The 23,178-nt window shown below is 38.6% G+C and overlaps 1 protein-coding gene across 4 annotated transcripts in view; it reads right to left on the reverse strand.

Annotated features, from left to right (window-relative positions):
- The window catches only part of pcdh19 (protocadherin 19), a 92,449-nt gene that overhangs the window by 17,350 nt on the left and 51,921 nt on the right, over positions 1-23,178 (reverse strand). For all 4 annotated transcript variants that reach the window (XM_054791251.1, XM_054791250.1, XM_054791248.1 and 1 more), the window contains exons 3-4: positions 19,843-19,901; positions 16,578-16,750 (exon numbers count right to left, since the gene is read on the reverse strand). In XM_054791251.1, coding sequence (XP_054647226.1) covers positions 16,578-16,750; positions 19,843-19,901 — 232 coding nt within the window. The remainder of the gene's footprint in view (positions 1-16,577; positions 16,751-19,842; positions 19,902-23,178) is intronic.

The following is a 23,178-nucleotide window of genomic DNA, read 5'->3' on the forward strand; positions in this document are numbered from 1 at the left end:
AGAGGCAGGTTGAGCTCCGTGAGCAGAAAGGCATACAATAAGATGGAGAGGGTCATACTGGGTGAGCCGCCATAAAAAGACATTTCAGTATGTATCCACTGACAGTCAAACTGACTACTTGTGTTGTCCAATTGGCTTTTCCAACAGACCTTTAACACCATAGACCCCAATCAAAAAATACAGAAAATCACATCCATTTCCATGTTTGTTGAAACATCCTAACAGTTAAGAGTTAACCACTAAAAATCAAAAAAACATACTCGACTTAATTTTGTAATACGAAAATGATTTGTGCCGAAGATGCATCACTTTTTCAAACAAAATTATGAAGCCATGTTGTGTTTGCATGTTTGCATGGTTGAAGGAATCTCTTACGTCAAACACAATCCACACCGGGATGCCGTCAACCTCCGATTTGTTTGGATTTTTGGACGTCAGAATGTGGAAATAGACGTGGAAATGGAAACTGTACTCGTCATAAAACCTTTATTAATTGTGCAGGCAATGTTCAAAGTTCACAACATGCTGAGGTCCTACCGTCATTCACGTATAAAATAAGTTACCTGTTACCTGTAAAATCTAAAAAACACAATGATAAATTTAATGGTGAAAAGGCCTAATGTGAAGGCGCCTCATGCATCTCGTTTTTAACATTCTTAATTGTCACAGAAAGCGTAAACAGAATTTAAGCCATGTTATTCGTAAAATGTGTGACTTTACATAAATTTGTAACCTCGCCAATTTATTTAAAGTCAGACTTTAACACCATGCAAACATACTGCCTACTCTTAATGAAATTAGCAGGTAGCATGGTTTCCGCGGTAACTGTGGGTCCAAATTGATTGGCTCTGGATTGTCGAATAAAATTCTGTATGCTTTTTTTATTGTGCATGAAGCATGCACGCAGTTTATTGCGTAATTCATGTTATTTATGTAGTCTTTGGTCAGTAGATGTCAACTCTTTTGTAATTTTGGTTCCGGGAGAGGAACCACAATTTTAGTTAGAAAGCAGTTGAGGGAACCCTGCCTGCGACTCACTGTGCAGAGTGCCTCTTGGACACTTTGTGCAGTATTTTTTCATCAAAAAGCCTATTCTGGCTGTCAAGCAGGAGACGTGCTGATCTCTTCCAGGCTGCACTTATTCACCACAGCCAGACCCGCCTCACGATACCACTTAATATGAGTCACAATCAATAGCCTTAGCATTACCACCTGCCAGCCAATGCTTCACTGTAGAGTCCACAAGGAGATGTAGGGTGTGAATGTGAGGGAGGAGGGGCTGGTAGAAGACTGGTCCACATTAGGGAGAACGAACAGGCACATCTTTTTTAATTTGAGTAACATACATAAGGACGACGGCAGGGGTCTGACACAGTGGAAGTAATTGGATTTCATCCAGCCCCTGCGCCCACTCATGATAACATGCTGAGCTGTGACATGCAAACGTCCATATGCGTGGTGAGTCGGGGGGAGCAAGGTGCGGCAAAGTGGAAGTGACAGGTGTCAAAGATCCCATTCCCGCTGTCCGCTCCCTTGTCTCTGGAGACAGCAGAGGAGAAAGGAGAGACAGACGTCTTTACATTGAAGGAAGCGAGGACTGAATAGTTATGCTTGCGTTATTTAATTCTCTGGGTCAAGCACAGCACGTGATAGCGCTGTCACTTCTCAATGGATCCGAACAAAACCACCAACAACATGTTTGGCCGGTTCAGGACTGGTGTGCTATTATATTTACAGCCTAAACACTTACTGATGTTAAGTTTTTACACCTTTTCTGCAAGAAAGTCAGAGGTCAGAGCATGCATTGGGAAGCAGTGATTTGGCAATGATCATACTAATGTGAGTACAGAGGTGCACAACGTGACGCACAACACATGATGGCATTGTCACTTCTCAACACAACCAAGACCAACATGTTTGGCTGGTTCAGGACAGGCGTGCTATTGCTTTTCTGAGTCCAAACACTTACTGTTTTTAAGATATTGGACTTTTTAAGTCAAAGACGAGCTCATGAAAAGACAAGCAATGATCACGCTAATGGTGCATAGCGTTGCTGCAATGTGCCGCTCAACATGCTAAAGCCTCCACCCCTGACACTCCCGCCATAGCGCAGATCCTAGAAAATAAGAAGGGGGGGCGTCCTCAGCATGCATTTTGGGTCCCGGTCTTTTAACGAGCGCTGCATGAGAAGAGGCACATCATTAAATAGAGCCCCTCTGGGACTAGCCTGTCTGCCATTAAACTTAACAGCCGACCTCTCCCATTACCTTTTATCCTTCCCTTTTAAGAGGCAAGGGATTGAGGTTTGAAAAGTCAAATTTGGCCACCATCGATTGCATCCCTCGCTTGGTTATATGAAAGGACAATAAAGCTGCAGGAATGCACTTTATTTCTTGCTGTCGCCAAAGCCATACTCTGTAAATAACCAGTAACTGATCTGCCTGATTGAATATTCATGTGATAATTATGTTAATGTCCAGAAAGATTTGCCTGAAGGAAATATCCCTTTTTTGTGTACAAATGGCTCTTTGTGAATAATGTTGTTAATGTTGATTAACTCACTTAATTTGCTTATGCACTACCGCTGGCCATGATGCAGAAACATACCCATGCAGACTCTGACCTTTTTTCATGCTCAAGTGGGCAAAAAACAAGCACACGCTTCACAGTGACTACGACTGAAAGTAACAATCCAGGCAGCGTTGCGGTCATGCAACGTCAAATCTTTATTGCGTGGAAGATGCAAAGATTGAGCATGCATATTCTGCAACAGTGCATGGTAGAACTGTCATTTTTCAGCGGTTTCGGGTCCAGAGGGTAATATTTGGCTGGTTCAGGACTTTCGTGCTATTATTTTTCTCAGCCCACACATTTACTGATTTTGAGATATTGAACTTTTATTGCAATAAGATCAAAGGCCAGAGATTATGGAAAGACAAGGAGCAATGATGGCATGGCATTGACAGAAAAATCCGCCTACTTCAAGGAATCGCTGTAGTTATGATATAATAACAGTGGTAAAGTCCTCAATTAGATCTTTTCTCTAGCATTTCGACCCGGCCACAGCACACATCTTTCACACATCATTGCTGAGGGAATTTTCGAAAACTGCAAAGATTCAAGGGGCAAATCTAGCCAAACCTTACAGTCAATGTTGGGAAATGTGACATCTCTGAATACACATCTAAGGTCACGTGAAGAAGAGCGATGACCAAAATAAAAAAAATGGTCCCCTCATCAATAGTTCATACTACCAGTCAAGAGAAAGTAGCTCTCACTGCTGAGGCCGACTTAGAAAATGTTGAATTAGAGTGCGGGCGAGCGAGCTCTTGGCCCGATAAGGTCATTCAGGGGTTAGCGGCAGAGAGCAGAGACACTAATTGGTGAATGAAAGATAGTAATGATAGACGTCTGCCTTTAACCTCCGGATTCGTGTCTGCAGGGCGGAAATAAGGACTCACATTGTGCCCTGTCTAAGTCTGCAGTGGAGGGAAGAGAGCGTATTTAAATGGCTACAACATGTGTCCATAAGTCTTTGACCATTTGTCTAATGATCATAAAACTTTGCGGATGCTGTATCTGTATTACTTGTATGCTAGCTTGTCTTCCAAAACACTAGAGCTATCAAATTTTTCCACTGTAGCGTCCCTCAGTCTCTACTTGAATAAAAATGCCAACAGAAGTAAACCTTTGAACTTCCAGTGCTGTTGTTTGTTAGGGTGTCCTGTTCCGAGTGATGCATTCAAGGCACCGTGCTTTCCCTGCTGTACTACTTTGAAAAACCGACAATTCTCGTCAAGCCGAGCTGGTACTGTCCTCCGTTAAGCTCCAATGCAGCAAGGTGACGGACAGACAAGATGGAAAACCCCAGACGGATTAATGAGGATGGAGGTGTAGTGCTTTCCCACAGAAAAGTATAAGAGGAAGGCTGGAAATGCACATTGCTACAGCAAAGCAAAGAAATCCCCCTCCTTCTCCCTTCACCCCAGCTGCAGTGATAAATGTCTCTTTGTATTCTGGACAGAAAAGGGTGAGCTCCAATGTACTTGTCTTGATTTTCTCCCACTGATTTAAACAGTATGTTCTTAATCTGTATTCTCACATGGCGGATGAGATAAAACACTTTCCCTCTTAGTATTACTGCAGTGTAGCCATGACTTCACTACATGGGGAGCTCCTAAATGTGAGTCAGTGCTACAGGTAATGGAGCTGATTATAAGCTTGCTGGGCTGCGGGCCAGCTGCCTACAGGGAGCGCGGACCGCCTGGTGTCTCATATCCTGGGATCCCTGTAATACAAGCCTGACTTTGGCAGTCTCTCGGTGGCTATCCTGCCCACTTGCAGGTCTCCTCTGGTCTGGATAGTGAATGTGTAGATGTGTGTGTGTTTCTTTTACTTTGATGATGTTCCTTGCCTGATATCGGTCCTGAGTGCCTGAGTGAAACTAGTTTCTGTAAGATTTAACAGGAAAATAAAGGGAATTGACAGGAGGGCTATAGCAACAATCCAATGTTGACTATTTTCCTATACAGGCGGTCTCCGGGTTACATACGAGTTCTGTTCCTTGACTAGTTTTGGATAGTCAGATAGTTAGATAGTAGCATGTTTTGTTTTTGCAGTAAACGGACTAGGGATTTTCAACCACCTCCTTGTCATCTTTACAATTATCCCGGTCGACGTTAAAATACAATCTTTATTCTTAATGATGGTCGCGATAGTCAGAGTAGTGTGGCTGGGCGTGAGCCGCTCATAGGTTATTCTTCCGCTGTAACTATAACTTAGGCGAGTCTCATGTTTACGGACCAAAATTAAGTTTTTAATTCATTTATGGGAGCACGTACATAACCACAAAACGCCAAAACCGTAAATGAAGGACAACCCGTATAGAATTTCTACAAATTTACCAGGAAATCTTGGTAAATTTACCAAGAATTTACCACAAATTATTGGTGTTGGCTCTGGCATGTAGCGAACTGCTATCTCCATTCTATGTAGGGGGTGGGCGAGTGCAGTCTAGATAACTTTAGTGGTGTGCAAACAATCTGCACGGCTGAAATGATGGCCAGCGACGGCAAGCGACGGCTAATCAGTCGTAGAGGTCCCACAAAGATCACCCACTCGGCTCATCTAGGAAATGTCACATTTGATTGTACGGTGAGTCGCCGGAAATGAAATGTTAATGTTGGTGTGATGGCATTACGTCTGCTAACTGTGCTGTTATTTAAAAATAAATAAATAAATTGCTGCAGTGTAACTGAATTACAAAGACAAATAATGCGCTGTATGCGTGGGAGGGGAGGTGGCGAGCGTCTGTTGGGTAAATAAAGAGCAGTGTAACGACTCTTAACCTCTGGTTATGCTGAATGTGCACAGCACAGGTAATGTAAATCGCTGCGCCCCATTATACACGCCGTAATGGTGCACATTGCTCAGCTCCCGCAATGACCTGCCCTAATATGATAATATAACACAATCATATATGCACCAACAAGTATCACAAGGGAAGGTAATTCTACACATGTGTTTGCAAGAGGGTGAAATAATAGTATAATAGTAACGTTTTCATCTTAAAATGCCTTTACAATCATATCAGCTTCTTTTTTCATACATTCTAAAACCAACTGAATCTTAATTCTTTATCTTACTAAGACATTTTTTTTTACAATTGTATGCGTCCAACAGTTTGGGGAAGGACATTTCTGTGCACAAAGCCATGTCCTTACATGCATGCTTGGATGAGTTTGCTATGGAAGAACCTGCCAATGTCCAATTTTGACAATTTATTGGCAAAATTACCAGAAATTCCCCACACATTTTCTTCCGGATGAATGGACAAACACTCCCATGGACACACTCCAAAATGTTGTACAATGTCTTGCTGGAGAATCTCCTCTGCTGCAAAGGGGCTCCACATGTCACATCTCCCTGCATTTCCACGTCCTGTATTTGCAGCAATACTTGCATTGTGTATCCACTAAGGGTGGACATTCATTCATTAAAAACACAATAAGTGTGAATGCCAGTGCTGGCAATGCTGGGAACCTACCACTCTCCCTCCCATTCCCATTCCTACCTGTGATTAACCTTTAAAAAGAGACAATCCGACATTCCACACGCTCCGTTTTAACATTGCGCTCCCGGCTCGTCTCCTATCCACTCTGCCCATCAACTTGCACACATTACCTGTTCTTGATCTGTCTCCCTCTGCTTGGGATCAACTCTGTTTTTCCCTCTTCTACCCGTGGCTTGACGAGGTGTTCGACAAACAACTGTGATTCACTCGGTTTCTTGCGGAGATTATTAACACACCTAGCAGGCCACAGCATCATGAATAAGCAATGGAGATCCGCTAGCCTATTTTCTTTCCCTCTCTCTCTCTCTTGGTTTGCCTGAACTGAATGCCAGGATTGTGTGGAAAATGAGCTGTCAGTGGAGGACCCGCTATGAGATACATCAGACTCATTGTGAGCCCCGGAAAATAATGAACTATTCCCATTTCTCACTCTGATATGTTCAATACGCTATCCATGACAAGTGCACGGAGATAAGCAGTTTCCCCCTTGAGCTGATTAAACACACCGCGTGTATTCAGGAGAGCTTTGCTTGGGATCAGGTGATGCTCTTGCAGTGTTACTGCATTTTCCTCGTGGCCCAGAAGATGATCTTCGACTTTTGGGGATCATCATGAATATGTTTGTACTATTCACCATTTTTATTTATATTTTTATTATGCTTTCAATGAAGTATCATGGTTAAGTAATTAACCAGAAAGTAAATTTTAAAATCAGGTTTTCTCAATATCATTTTTACAATTATTAATAATAACAACAATAGTTAATGTTGTTTATTATTATTATTAAAACATGTTATAATAATAATAATAATAATAATAATAATAATAATAATAATAATAATAATGACAATTATTATTATTATTATTATTATTATTATATAATTATTATTAATTATTAATTATTATTATTATTATTATTATTATTATTATTATTATTATCATTATTATTTCATTGATAGCTCTTTTCTTATTTTCATTTACTTGATGAAAGTAATATAGACAGATAATGCAAAGGTAAATATTTTTAAAATACCTTATTATTATTTGTATTATTACTACTACTATTACTATAAGAGAATGTGGTTGAATTGGTATTTGCAAATAAACCAATGCAAAAAATAATTGTAAAATTATTATATCTAACACAAAATCTGTATAAATTAATATTTGCAAATAAGCCCATGCAAAAAAAAATGTAATTCTGTAAATTATTGTAACAAATCTATAATGTGGTGAAATGAATATGCGCAATCAAAGTCAAATAATAATAACAATATATTTTATGTACAAAGCACTTTTCAGGATACTCAAATATGCTGAAATTAAATGAATAAACAAAAAAAATAATAAACAAAATAAACAAAACAAATGATATTTTCCTGATGTACGTTTTTCAAAGATATTTCTCCATTTCCTCGTTGCCCAGACGATCATCTACTGCTCCTGTCTGTCCCAAAGCCGCTTTGTAAAACTTAACACAGTATCAAACCATATCAAGGTTTTTTAAATCCGTCTACACATCCCTCCACGTATTCCCGCTTGGAATTAAGTAAAGAACTAACAACACGAGAGAGGACGAGGGGGGGAGGGATTTTTAAAGAATTTGTTGATTTACTTATGCAAGTACAGTAAACAAACACTACCAAGGGACCGTGGCTATTTTTAAACATGAAAGCAGCGTTACACGCTCCCTTAACATATTCCGACGTGTAAAAGCACAAAGAAAGAGAAGTGATTGCAGCAGTCTGTTTTGCAGAGGGTGAAATAAACGCTGGTCAGCTCTTTTGAATCTTCTACATGCTAGTAAACTTCACAGAGTACTCTATTTAAAGCAATAATTTCATCAAATGAGCACTGTATGTACCCTATGGCAACCCCCAATATCCTTTTATTAGTCCATAAAAATGGTAGACCACACCTCTTATGTTGTGTTAGCATTAGCAAGGTACTAACATTGCTGTTCAAAATTGTGAGCAATATTCATACTTTATTTTGTTTCTCATTTATGTGAATAGTTTGAAAGTGGATGTGTTCTGTTGGCTTTTAGTGTGTATATCTATTAGTCTGTCTTTACGCTTAACAAATACACATTGATGAGGAACTTATTAAGAAATACTAACGCTTTGTGATGGTTTTAACTGCAAAAACACTCAAAAAAAGATCCTCCATACGGACAGGAGCATTGTGCTGTTTTTAAGGACTTAAGTGTAAAGAAAATGCAAATCACAGACTCTGCTAGCACAAATAGGTTCATTTTTTCTTCTTATTGATGATAGTAGATCCCACTATTCATGGGGGTTGACCACCCGCAAATGGCGAAAATCCGTGAGTCATTGAGACACCCATAACAAGGTCTATTTTGGACACAAATGGCACTACTGTACGTAACATCAACTTGCCTTAGGAAGAGCTGTTTATTTACTATCAATTATCCTGACATTTCTATGCATACTTCCACAGCACAAACCAACACCAGGTCATCAAACCGAACGTCTCCCTCACTCACGGCGCAACCAAAAATAACACACGTGTAACACGAAATGCAGCTGCACCACACATATCAGGTATGGAAAGAAATGTATAACAAAACTAATGTACATGCATGCACAACAATACTAGTTTATAGTACTGTAAAACCCGCAAGGCATGCTGGGTAACTTCATATTGAGGAAGTCTATGCTCGTAGGCTTAAAAAATGCTAGTCAAAAATCCTCTACATAACAGGATTTGCTGCTTTTGAGGATGTGCTGCAAAAAAGGTAATCAAATGTAATCAAACTCTGTGTGACGAGAGCGCTCTGCTGTTTTTAGGCATCTGCTGCAAAAATGTTTTGAACTTCAAAGCCCAGATTTGGCCTGAGGTGTGCCAGTTGAATAGCCCAAATGTCTGCTTTCTGGCACATGTCGTTGGAATTCAAAACCAATGCTTTTTAATTTTTTAATTTAACTGCACTAATTATTACTAAGTGGAGCACAAGGCTCATCACCTCTACCATCTTCCTTCACGCGCTTCCTTTTGCACCTTACTGCTTTCTTTGTCACTGTCAGCCATTTTACCTTCCCCGCATGAGCTTAGGCAAATGAAAATGGATGGTCCCTGTATGGAGTTGGGATGTAAAAATATCATCACGCCACGTTTTGTTGTTGGCATCTCCCGAGTATAGCAACGCTTGATTCCATTCTGTGTTGTTTGGGAGTTTTCTTCAACGGGAAGAAGAAAAACAATCACTTTTACCTGTCAGATAGATTGTTTCCTCTCTCATTTTTTTTTATTTCCCTTGCTAAGACTGCTTACTAGACTGAGCTCATCTCTCCATCTCTGTCTGCTTCCTCCTCCTGCTGTTGCTGCTGCTGCCGTCTGCCTCCTCGCACTCTGACACCTGTCAGCGTTTTCGTTAGGAGATCACAGGAGTGCAAACTCGAAATGTTCTCGTGTTGAATTTAGGGCAAGTTTGCAGCAGGAACATACGAGGAGGTGCTTTTATATCCAACAGGGAGAGCGGAACTGCTTGACTGGCACAAAGTTTAAGGCAGGGCATGGATAGATAGATGGGAGGGGAGAAGAAGGGAGGCTGGAATCAATTAAGAGCAGCGAGACCCAGTGGATCCTGCTGATGGAAGATGGGAATATGGAGGAATCTGCAGCCCACGGAGAGGACTTCCATTCCTGGGCTCGGGCTTCAGGCACACACCCACAGGGAGGCAGTGTGTAGATGAGAGATATCCTCCAGAGGTGGAATATGTCAAAAATAAAAAGAGGCCTGTTCTCTAATCCAGCTAATTGAACAATCTCACTTTTCTCCTTTGTGCGTTAAAAAGACGCAAGGACTGACGCTCCTTCTTTCTTTTTGTTTAAATAGACTTGAAATAGCAACAAAACCCACATAATGCAACATTACTTTACTCCTCAATAAAATATGTATCTTAATAATATATATAATATATAAAATAACCACAGTGTCTGATGTCATTTATCCATTTATCATCATTAATTTCATGTTGCAAAAAATTACCATGGCCACACGGTGGCTGAGTGGTTAGCATGTTGGCCACACAGGCAGGAAGACCTGGGTCCAAATCTCTGATTGGGTATCTCTGTGTGGAGTTTTCTCCCACAATCCAAAAACATGCATGTTAGGTTCATTTGCAACTCTAAATTGTCCATAGGTATGAATGTGAGCGTGGATGATCGTCTATATGTGCCCTGTGATTGGCTGGCACCTGTCGCCCATGGTCAGCCGGGATAGGCTCCTGCATACCCCAGTGAGAAGATGGATGGATAGAAAAAATTACCATATTAATCTTTTTAATTTCTTAAAGGACAGCACTGTATTATGCATACTACTATTAATAATTATTTATTTAGTATAGACCATATAATTTTATATTTAACTTTGTTGTTTTTCCTATTTTTATTTGTTTTAAAGTTGAATCTATAATATACTTTTTACTGATTTTGCAATACGGTATTGACAGTTACTCTTACCAGCTGCTATTTCTTCTATGAAGGTGTTGTTCATTATATAGCCTATACTTACTGAATACTATGCAACATTTCTATCATTTTTTACTACTTTATTTGTCTATTTCTGCATTTATTTATTATTTTATTACTGAATAAGCTATTTGTTACCTTTACAACTACACATTCTTTTTCCTTTCTTTCCGCATCACAGAAAACACAGGAAGTGCACAAACTTAAGTAATTGCTAAAACACGGAGTAGGTGTAGGATTAAATAAGATCTGCTTCTTCCTACTCCTTTTCAGACATGTTGAATTGCGCAAGTGTAAACACGTGATGTTCTTAAGTGTAAATTCGCTAAGCATGTTCGAAATTAAATACACCGAAGCCATAAACCATGTCCGCCAGGAATTATGTGAGCGATGTGACAATCAAAGGAAGAATCCCCCCCCCAAAAAAGAAAGATTTAAGTGTCTGTTCTTCATGACACTTAATGGCTCCACACTGCTAAAGAAGCTCACATGGTGGCTCAGTTCCAGCAAATCCCCTCCAATTTCACCTCCCATAATAAAGATAGAGATGACTTTATTTAATACAACCCTCCCCCTCCTTACAGCCATATGATTCTTACATGTTAAAGATTTCCTTTAGAGATTTGATTAGAGATTTCATGTAATTTCTTCCCTAATCTAATCCCCCATAGAGAGGATATCTGAGGTCAGGTTTAGCTGGAGGCACTTCGCTCAAGCGCTTTAACCGACCTAAGACAGCAAACATGGCCACTACTGTAAAGCGCTACTTGAACATACGTTTACTACTCTTTTCCTTATGGCTTTGTGTTGTCTCTTTTCCTATAGGCTTTGGCCATATGAACTGGACAGAAGGACGTACTGAGAATCCAATGATGCCACCCCCAGTGTGCTGGTCCAGCTCCAATAACGCTAATAATAAGATATTCTGTCTTTTTCTTTATTTGTCCTTACACTGTTACTGTTGTAGTTGCTTCAGCATCATTTTTAGCCATTTTAATGCATCACAACTTGCAGTCTCATGCCCTTTTATGAGCAACAAGAGTTGTTTACCAATGTGAGCGAGCTAGCACATATTTGCGACTTGCTTGAGAGCAAATTTGCGAGCTGCAAACAATTCTGCAGTTTAGGAAGCCTTGAGGACAAATTTCCTAAGGAAAAATAAATGTAAATATGACTTTGTTTTTATTTCACATTTTGGATGTATAAAATAATTCCAACTCGTACTTCTAGCAAAAAAACAGCTTGCAATACATTTTTGCAATTTGCATTTTTAATCAATTCTTTCAAATTCCTAAAGTAAAATTATTGTACAGTCAAGGAAAAAAAATATGAAACCACTTTCTTGTTTCTTGGCACAACTAAAGGTGCGTATGTTTGGACGAGAAATGATGACAACAATAATAGCTCATAAGAGTTGATATCTAGCCATTTCCATGGATTTGACTCATAATATTCATAATATACAAAATATTGGATAATATAAGAAAATAAGATAATGACCAAAATCACCTAAGTTCTTACATCAAAGACACTGTACACCAAAAAATGTAACTCTTATGAGCTATTTTTGTTGTCATCATTAAGTTTGTCCAAACAAATGTACCTTTAGTTGTACCAGGCATTAAAATGAACAAATAACTGAAGAAACAATAGCCTTCTCATCATTCTTTCTAAGACATTTACTGATGCTAAACAGAATGAGCTAGCCCATTTGTCAACAGATGTACAATTCTGTGGACAAATTAAAAATTAAAAAAAAAATTCACACAGAATTTCAAAAGTATTGCATATGAAATAATTGTACTTTATTTTGTGGTAACTGTATTGTACTATTTTTAAGTGCAAAGAAAGGGAGCACATCCTAGCAATTTACTGAGGAACTCATTTGAATTTTTCAATATATTTTTACCTTGTATATTATTTTATTTACTATATTTAATTTGAATATATTTTTTTTGGTAAAAAAAAGTGGATATTTTTAAAAAATATATCATAATTTTAAATGTTATTTTAGTACATTATTTGTAATCTATCCAATTTTAGTTTCATGTATTACACAACAAACAACCAGACCTTGGACTTCTGGTTTAAGATCTCTTCCAAAACCTTTTCCTTGACCTTTCTTGTGAAGAAATACAAAAATAATATAAACAGTATGACATTTTGGGCAAAATGGTGCAGCGTCTGCAGTGATGCTGACTCTGCATCGGTCCGTTGTGGTGAAGAGGGAGCTGAGCTGAAAGGCAAACCTCTCAATTTACCCTCTCTGCGGAGGTGTTCAGGGCAGTGGTAGCAGCCCTCAGGGAAGACCAGGACACGTTGGAGAGACTATGTCTCTTAACTGGTCTGGAAACGCCTCGGGATCCACCAGTAGGAGCTGGGAGAGGGAAGTCTGGGCTTCTCTGCTAAGTCTGTTGCCCCCGCTACTCCAAGATGGCTGGATTTTGTCCGTCAGGATTTCAGCACTTAAGACTTCCAGCCCAAACTGACGCTCCCTTTCATTGACGGTCTGCATATTTGCATGGATCTAAACCTAACTGCATGTGAAAAGTGTAACAGTAGTGGGCAACAATGAACTTCTTCACTGTCAGAAAAAGAGGGAACGTCCATTACGATGGAGAGCGGTGGGGGGGTTGTTGAGCACAAAGGGATTCCCCATGCATGTTTACGGGCATGCAAAGTCTTTGTATGGAAGGTAACACTTGTCTCTTGGGCAAACAGCACCTTTCCATGGCACCAGGAATGGTAAACACTTGCTGTGGGAGGTTAACCCTCCTTATTCCTTCCTGCTTCCCTTTGTTGGCGGCTCAATAAAATAAAAGCGGACGAGTTGTCGTCTCGCTGTGTGTGTGTTGCTACTTGTCCCTTGAGCCAACATAGCTGGTACTCCAAAATCCAGTTTTAAAACTAAAACTGAGGTCCCCCTGAATCCTCTTCCTACTTTTTGTACACAACTATCAAGGAAACGACAACACCTTTTGCTGCAAGTGTCATCATCGCCGACTGCCTCCATTAACGAGACAATATCAGCAGATCAAATGCGTTGATGACGAGTCAGCACATGTATTTACCTTTCATTGTTGATTAGCAGCGTGAGATGATCCAGAGAGAAAGAGAGAGAGTGGACACAGAGCCAAGTCGTTACAAAAGACGGGCGAGCGGCCAGAGGAAGCAGTGAAGTCCATTTGCATGGCTGTCATTAAGTGTGTTGTAATGTTATTATTCCCTACTTACAACAACACCTCCAGCCAGACTGCTCGCAGCTACATCAAACTTTAACAATGGCTTATTATTCCTTCACGTAAAAGAAGATTTTTCTTTTGTCTTGCAATGTAAAAATGCTCTTTATGTCCACTTTACACTCCTGCGTATTATTTAATCTTTATTCATATTTCATTTCGGTACTGTTTATCATACATCCTGTACATATTTATTACCGCATAATGCTTCTGTCAACTTTTAATCTCAAATTTATTTCTCCTCAATTACTGCATAAGCTTATCTCCTCTTAGTGTTACCAGTACACATTTTTAACACTTTCTTTCACTGTTAAAAAAATGGTAACTTGATACATGCTAAACACAGGAAATGAACAAACTATCAGCAGTTGCTGAGACATGGACAATAGGTATGATTAATTAAGCTCAGCTTCGTCCTACTCCTTTTCGGATAAGTTGAATTGTGTAAACATGATGGCCTTCAACTTTCTTAAGCGCAATCAAAATGAACTAAACCATAACCATTTTTAAATGATTACATATGAAATAATTCAAGTTGAATTAAAGAATTGCTGACGCTCATCGAAACGAGAGTGCACATGTTAACAATTTACTTGATTTTTTTTAATTCAATTAAAACAAATAATGTAGTCATTATGGTGTAGTCAGTATATTTAATTGAGATATATTTAATGTTATGATCATCAGATTTTTATTTTAATTCAATAACTGCATTTTTATTGCACCATTTTTAATGCCTGAAAGATGACCTTCACCCTCAATATACTGTATTCATTGTAATTAGTTAAATTTAGCAATAATCTGAATATTTCTTTTCACCATTTTTAGCACTGAAATATTTTCTTCACACTCAACATATTTTATTTTATGATATTTAATTTAATAATAAGACTCAGTTTAGTTTTAGTATTAGTTTAATAATATTAGTTTAATAATTGTTTTTAATAGTTTTATTTTTAAAATGGATACATTTCCTTGATCCCTGATGACGATTATGTTTGCTCTTCGGTACTGCATATTATATTGCTAAAAAAAAAAAAAAGGCAATGCCGGGTCACCCGTAAAGTTTCCACCAATGCGGGAGCTTGTGTTCCACTGAGCCGACGCACCTGTTGGTGTTTTCCTGTGAGCCTTAAATAGGTCCCAGGTGCACGGCAACATCTGCAGACATCTTCATCCTCCTCAGCGTGACTGGCAGCAGTAAAGCATGAACACGACTCCTGCCAGACGACTGGATGTCTTTTTAAACGCCCCGGTCAGACATGAAACATCAACATTAGCTAAATGATCCCTCTGAATAATGGATCAGCGCTGGTGGACGCATGTAAAAGTCCACCTTTGTGAGCCTAATTGCTGCCATTCTGGGCTCACGAGTGATTCAACCAGCCTTCAAGTTCAAACATAGCTCATGTCAATCCACTGTTGCCTGAGGTTGCATCAGAAGCTACCCTCGAGGCCCAGTTGGCAACATGCCTATTGTCAAAAGTTATAAAGGGTACCAAAATAATACATCAACTCTGGAATCATTAGGAGAATTATATAAACACCATTCAATCACACTTTGAGGAAATGATTTTTGCTTCATAAATATTGGCAACCGTATGAATAGATTTTAAACTATGATATGTCGGACAATAGAAAAAGCTGCAATAAATAAAAAGGTGACAAAAGTACAAATGAAGGCTGCATAACTGGCCACCCCTGGTTGATATTTTTCTAATGAGCAGTTTGAATTATTCTTACAATTCCACGTTTTTAAATTCCACAAATTTGCATCATTTTGAAATAAATGCCCTTTCGCTATTGTTGTAATGAGCATTTCTTTCAGAATTATTTTTCTACATTCGCCCAAAATCTAGAAAATATTATTTAAAAATTATAATAACAAAATTCTGAAGAGGAGAAAATGTTTTCCCAAAATATGGTAATAAAATAAAAATGTTAGATTTATTTTTACAAAATCCTTAAAAAAATGTATGAAATATATTTTTTAAAAATTTATAAATATATAAATATTTTAAAAAATGTATGAAATATATTTAAAAAAATATGAACTTGTAGAATTATTCGTATATATTTAAAAACTGGTTATGGCTATGGTTTAATTTATGGTAAAATAAAAAAATAACAAATGGGAAAAAAAACTCACTTTTCCTCCAGAAATGTACTTAATTTTTCAACAAAAGCCTTTAAAATGCGCTTATAATTTAATGTCAGCGCAAAATAGGACCATGTATTATTGCACCCGTGCATCGTGCGTTTTAGCTTTTTTCATGTCGACTATCAACAGCTGTGTACCAAATAATTAATCGGAGCCTGGTTCCACAACAATCCACAGCAAACTCCCTAAACCCGCATCTCCTCAAATATCCATGATCAAGTGATAAGAACACCTCTCTTCATCTGATAGACAAAAGCAACAAAAGGAAATCATTTCAGTCTCCAGCTTTAAAACCTCAGTGAGGAGTATATTCATGCAAACGCCACTGAATTATGCAACCAAAAGAAATAAACACATCAACATCACCAGGTATCACTTTGTGCCAAGTAGAATGCTGACAAAAAGGTGGCACTAGAAAGAAGGCACGTCCTCCATTGTTGTTTACTTCCCTCTATCACTTTGAATAGACTTGCATGTGGCACTGCTGTGATGTGACGCTGTTCATGTAGCTACCGCCTACATGCTTACACTGGGACCATAAGCCAAGATCTGAAGAAGATGCTTTGTCCATTGTGCTGTTACAGCACAACAACACACAGACATGCCTTACCTTGGTCTGGCAGCTGGCAAACATTTGGGGGGACGGTCATGTTGAGCATGTCATTGACAGCCGTGTCAACATAGTGTCCTCGCTGGACATCGTGTTCGCTGTCTGTCTGGTCGCTCTCCTCGTGGCCGCTGTCCTTCAGACTGTTCCCCTCCAGGTCCTTGAATGTGGATGTGCTAGACGGGGGGGAGGAGATGTTGATTAACTGTCATGTCACCTTTGCTCACGTGTGTCCAGATTGTCTTCTCTTTGTGTTTGTGTGTGCGTGTGTCCTTTCTTTGCATTTTTTACAAGGCCATTCTCATGTATTCCGGAAATAAAAAAAACAGCCATTTGTTTCAGGGTGCATTCACACATGACATGTTCGGTTAGGTTACAAAAAACTGGAAAAAGTGTGGGTCTCGGCCCGCTTGCAAGTGAACTCGCGCGGTTTTGTTCACATGAGCTCAAATGTGAATGCTGCACGTGCCGGTGTTAAAACGACAGCAAAAAGCATGCAGAAATGCAAATGTGTTTGGAAGTGTGTCTACTCTGCTCCCTCCCTCTCTGTGTGTCACAAGGGCGCTCTTTAAAAGTATGTTCTAGAAGTTTTTTTGTGAACGCAGCCTAAAAATCCCAATTTGATTAATCCCGATATAAGGCGCTTGTTTGAATCCCCGAGGGGGCGGCAACTTGAGCCAGTGTGGCAGCTATACGGCCTGTTCCAGACACGGACATTTTGGATGGATGTGCTGCCTTCAAGGGCATCTTAAACAAACAGGAGGCCCTCACTCACTTCAATCAGACAAATACTGCAGTAATCAGGAATTCCGGGAAGGAAGATGGATGTAGGAAACGCCGGAGGCATGCAAACTGAGCATCTGCCTCGTGCGGGAGTGGGGGGGGACGCTCACACAGTCAATAAAGACGGTGTGGGTGGGGTGGGGGGCAATCAACAGCTGCACAGTAACAGTGTATTTCCCCTCGTTTGAGTGCCATCCCACTGGAACAAATTCCCATTTATAAACAACACTAAATCGGAGGCGAATAAATCAACATGTGGGAAGTATATCATTGTGCAAGAAGTGTGCACAGAGAGAATGGTGGTACAAGCCAAGGACATTCCAAGGTAGCCACATTCCCTAACGCTGGCCAAACATTCCCCATTGTGGGAGGCCGGGGCTGCTAATGCTGACCCTGTGATGTTATCACTGTAATTGCACCTGTCCCGGACCAGCGAGGGCTCACTAGGTCCTGAGGGGCTTTCTTTGTAGAGAGCTGCTCCGGCCCGCACTTCAATGCTCTTTGTTTACATTAATGCAGGAAATCTTTGCAGGGGAAATTGTCATAATGGGGCTTAGGGAGGCAGAGGGGTGGGGGGTTGAGGGAGGACAAAAGAAGGCATGCATTGCAGGTACAAAAGGACAATTGTGGGTTTACAATAATAAAGGGAAAAATCCACAACCCGAGGGAATCATTGTGAACCCCCGGTCCCAACTTCCTAACACTGCATTCCCACAAAGAGACCCAATTTGAAGTCCACACATACCATTTAAAAAAAATGTTCAAGCACGTTGCACTCTGCCATTTAGACGCCTTAAAAAGCAACAGTAAGAACATGGTGTGCTAATTTTGATGCATTCCATTCCTCAATATAAATATATGTAAGATTTATATTTATTTTTTTTATATTTATGCATACTTCTGCTAAATGCCGTAAACATATGCTTAAAAGCTCACAAGTTTAGCTTCTTCTTTGGCTTTTTTTGTGATGCTATCACATATGGGTCCCGCTGATCCAAAGAGGAAAAAAGTGATGATAACCATAGAACTGGAACTGTTATTGTATTGCAACATAGGAAAGGGATAGGCTATTTATTTCTTATTAATTACATTAAATTACACGGACAAATATTTTTAGCAATCTTATGCTAACATAAATACACTTATTGTGTAGCAATTTGGATAAAACATCATTAGGGGACTCTGCAAAACATCTTATGTCTCTCTCTTGTGTGTCTGTCAGGTGTGCATGAGTATTTTTACTTTAGTTTTATTTAAGTATGTTATCTCTTTTTACATGTGTATGACAGATCCAAAGTGTTTTATCTATGTTATATCTATTATGTTTTATTGTTTTTGTTACACATGTGTGACAGACACAAATGCTGAAATAAGAAATCAGAACAATGAAATAAATTCACTCTGAAATTAGAACAATTTAGCTGGTTCAGCTTTGGAGGTTCCACTGTACAGGGGAGCGGGTGAGTAAAAATCCCCTACTGTTGCTTTAAATAATTCCACTTTGCATCATATGTTGCTTGAATATGAAATTACGGATGGATTTAATCAGATAAGTGTAGATTCCGCTGCCGTGACTAATGTAATAATCTCCCCACATGCATCTTTTTTTTTTTGCCTTATTTTTCCCCAAAACGTCTGCTAAACAAATGAAATTGTGTATATTATCTTCCGATCCCTATCATCCTACAAACTGTCAACAAAGACTTACAAAGGGCTGCAAGGATTCCCTGCGCTCCCGTTAGATACAACACAATTTAAACATTACCATGGCAACCAAGGTGCTCAGCACAGAAGGGACAAAAAGTACCTTATAATAAGATGGCTAAGTAGTTTTACTTTATTTTAGTTTTATTATTGGGTGGTTCAATTATTTTTACACTTGTGTGACAAAACATTGTTGACAGAAGAGAAAATGTCTGTACAATTAATACAACAGAATAAATTCACTTTACTTGATTTTTTTTCTCTTTTTCTATTATTATTTTTTTTAACGGAGAACAAAATACTTCAAAAATATGTTCAGTTGACAGGAAATTAGAACAGTAGAATAAAGTCACCTTCATTTCTTTTTTAAAGGGGAAAACCTTTCCTGAAATGTAACCTTTGAGGTTCTGCCGGGAGGACAAATATTGCTTACTGTCGCTTTAAATAAATCGGCTTTGTATCATATGTTGCAGAAGGATGGATTTAATCAGATACAGGTATATGTAGACTTTGCTTCCATGTCGAAACTAATAACCTCAATATGTGCATCTTTTTTTGTCTCATTTTTCCAAAAATGTCTACTAAATAAATTAAAAGCAGATTTTCTTCCCCTTTTTTGTGTGTTTATTATCTTCCAATCCCTATTATCCTAACTCCCAACAAAGACTTACAAAGCGCTGCAAGGATTTCCTGTGCTCTCATTAGCTAAAACGCAATTTAGAGATAATCACGGCAACTGAGGTGCTCCAAATAATACCCGATATAAAAACAGAAAACGTACCTTTTAATGAGGTGGGCTCTGCTGTTCACGTAACTGGAGTCAATTGAATAATTCTCCGTCTGTAACACAGAACACAAGAGGGTGGGGTTGGGGGGGGGTGAAAAAGAGAAAGAGAAACATTAATAGTAGAGAAGTAACACATTAGCAGTAATTGGCTTTCAGCAGCAATGTTATTTCACACAAAGGAGGCTGAATTCTACATTCTTTAAAATAGCAGTGTCCAAAGTGCGGCCCGAGGGTGTTTTGCGGCCAGCGGCTGTTTTTTTTTAATCGGCCTGTGGCACATTGTAAAAATATAATTTGACAAGAAAACTAAACAAAAAATGAAGAGACAAAAGTTATAATCCAATGAGAAAAAGGCGTTATTTTATGAGAATAATGTTGTAATATTATGAGGGAAAAAATTATTAAAACATTTTAGTAGCATAAACGTGAAATATTAAGTAAAAAATGTTACGTCGTAACAAAAAAACAAAAAAAAAAAACAAATAAAGAAAGTTGTAATTTTTGGAAAATCAGGTTGCAGAACCTAATTAATGTTGCGAGAATAAAGTCAAAATATTATGGGAATAAAGTCAGAACTACAAGACGGAAATTGACATGAAGAACACTGAAATAGTTGGAAAAAAATAAAAGCAGAAATGGAAAAAAAAATGGTTGCAATGTTACGAGAATGAAGTCAAAAAATGAAGAGAAAAATTTGTAGTCCAACAAAAAAAAAGTCGCAATTTTACAAGAATAAACTCATAATATTTATTGTCATTGAGTAGCATGGGGGGGGGGGGGGGGGAATATTAAAGAAAAAATATGTTAAAAGATGGGATATTATATGAGACCCAAAACAAAATAAAGTTGGCATTTTTGGAAAATTAGGTTGGGGAAAAACGTTAATATTATGGGAACATTTACAAAGATCATTTGAAATGTTTGGAAAAAAAAAACAGCAAAAATGGGCAAAAAACAAACACTGAAGTTTATACTAAGAATAGAGCTTTTTTCACCTTTATCATAAAACAGAGATGCAGTTTTTTCTTGATATATATATATATATATATATATATATATAATTTCTTGGCATTTCCATGGCCCTTGAATCCTTTCATTTTTCAGTATGTGGCCCTCAGTGGAAAAAGTTTGGAAACCCCTGCTTTACAAGAACACAAACACACACACACACACAGGCTGACTGAGAGTTGAGTGCTGCAGTGCACACATGTACACACACCCCAACACACACACACACACACACACACACACACACACATCTTTAAAACGGAATCATTGGGGAAGCACAGACGTTTCATGCAAAACGTAAGAAAAAGAAGAAGGAACTTCCCTCCCTACCATGTTTCCTCCTCTCGTCTGAACTTCTCGAACATGTTTGAGAGGATTACACATTAATGTGGAGGAAAATGAAATAAATAAAGCGCTTCGAGAAGGAGATGAAATTAAGCGTACCGGGGGGATCTTAACGGCGCAATTGCAGATGAAGACTTTTTGGAATATGCATGCAATAGATCTCTGCCCCACATTAAAGAACAAAGTTCAAAGGCATCCCACTATCATTTCTCCCTGCATTTATTCTGCTTTGAGAGTGTGTGTGTGTGTGTGTGTGTGTGTGTGTGTGTGTGTGTGTGTGTGTGTGTGTGTGTGAGTGTGTGAGATGATGGTCGCCCCTTCCAGGCCAAAGGCTATCAGAGAAAGAAACAGTGAAAAGCAAGGATCTGACCGCGCAAAGTTTGATCAGATGCAGGTGTTTTGTGCTGAAAGAAAGCAAAGAAGGGGCCTTCACTTAAAATTCCACAGTGGAGATAGGAGGTGCTGATAAAAAAAAAAAAAAAAAAAAAAAAAAAAAAAACTTTATGCGGGTCAAGCCTCGACTTCCGCGCGGAGGCAGCTGCATAGATAAAAAAGCTATGTTGAAATAATAACAAAAGAAAGTGAACATGTTCAGCAAAGTCAGTGCAGGCAGAGTGGAACGCCCATAACAACGTTGTTGTTATTGAAAAAGTACGGTTCCCTTTGAAAATATTGCAAATATGAATAATCAATAGATCTGTTCCGCTGTAAAACTGTGGCCATGGTACATGTATTTAACATACAGGCAATGTTTTAATAAAGCTAAAACAAAGTAAAACTACTCACAAGTCACTCTTTTCCATGTTTTAAGTAGGATTTAACTGCCACACAAGTAGAAAGAGAAGCTAACCACTTTATAATAAAACAAAAAAAAAGTTAAAACTACTCACCCACCTGACACATAACGCAGAGTACAAACGTGCCATTTGTCGTCAAGCTTCTCTGCTCATAGTCATGCTAGTCATTAGCCGCGACATGCTATTTGCGTTAGCATCCTCCTGGTAAAATGCATGTGTGTTATGTAATTTTATTCCATTAACTGTTCATTAACAAAGCCAAATAAACAGTGCAGCACATAAAGTATAGATTTGTTGACATCTTGCGTGGTTATAATGGGTCAAATTCTAAGTTGTGTTGGGGTTTTTCTGGAACATTTTTTTCCAGAACACTGTGGTAAGAATGCCAGTTTACAGCATTTGACTTTGTAGTTTCCAATGTACTTTTTTTTGGTTCTTTTGTCCATTATTTTTATTCTGAATCCGAATTATTTTTGCAGGGGTAAAAAACATAATGACGGATGCAAGGCCACCCCCCACATGTACATTATGATTCAGTGTGTTTGCAAGTGAAGGTTACTGTCAGTTTTAACTGCCTTTTTTCTCCATTTAGCCCTCATTAAACTTTAACCCACAAATAAAGATCAGCAATAATCAAACATTATTTGATGCAAGGCATGTTTGTTTCCCTACATAATTTCATTTACATTTAGGAATAAAAATCAGCCCATAATTCTCAGAGAGAATCGCAGTGAGTCATTTCATGACTTCATAAAGAAATGTACAGTGGAAACCCAAAAGTTACAATTTGGAAACAAAGCAACATTTTGAATCAAATTTACGTGTAAAAAGTGTTGGGCCCACGTGAAACTTGACTAGAAGTCAGTTCTACTAGCAACAAAAAAAGCTTTCAGTGTCTTTTCTTTTTAAAGAGACAGTTAGCTCAAACGCTAGCTGCTAGCACAACAAAGCTACCCATTAAGTAGCTAACTATTATACATGTTCAAATAGACCAAATATACTGTAGATGGCTTTATTGTAATATTTTTCACCACTTAATAGTTCCGGGGTAGAAGCCGCTACTTACAGTATATCTCATGCTTTGAACTCTGCGGCTTGTACAGTTTATGCAGGTCATTTTTGGCTAAAAATGACATTTCCCATGATGCTTAGAGTGCAGCTTCAGGAAGCAGTGACATGA

Source organism: Dunckerocampus dactyliophorus, chromosome 11 (assembly GCF_027744805.1).
Source record: "Dunckerocampus dactyliophorus isolate RoL2022-P2 chromosome 11, RoL_Ddac_1.1, whole genome shotgun sequence".
Lineage (NCBI taxonomy): Eukaryota > Metazoa > Chordata > Actinopteri > Syngnathiformes > Syngnathidae > Dunckerocampus > Dunckerocampus dactyliophorus.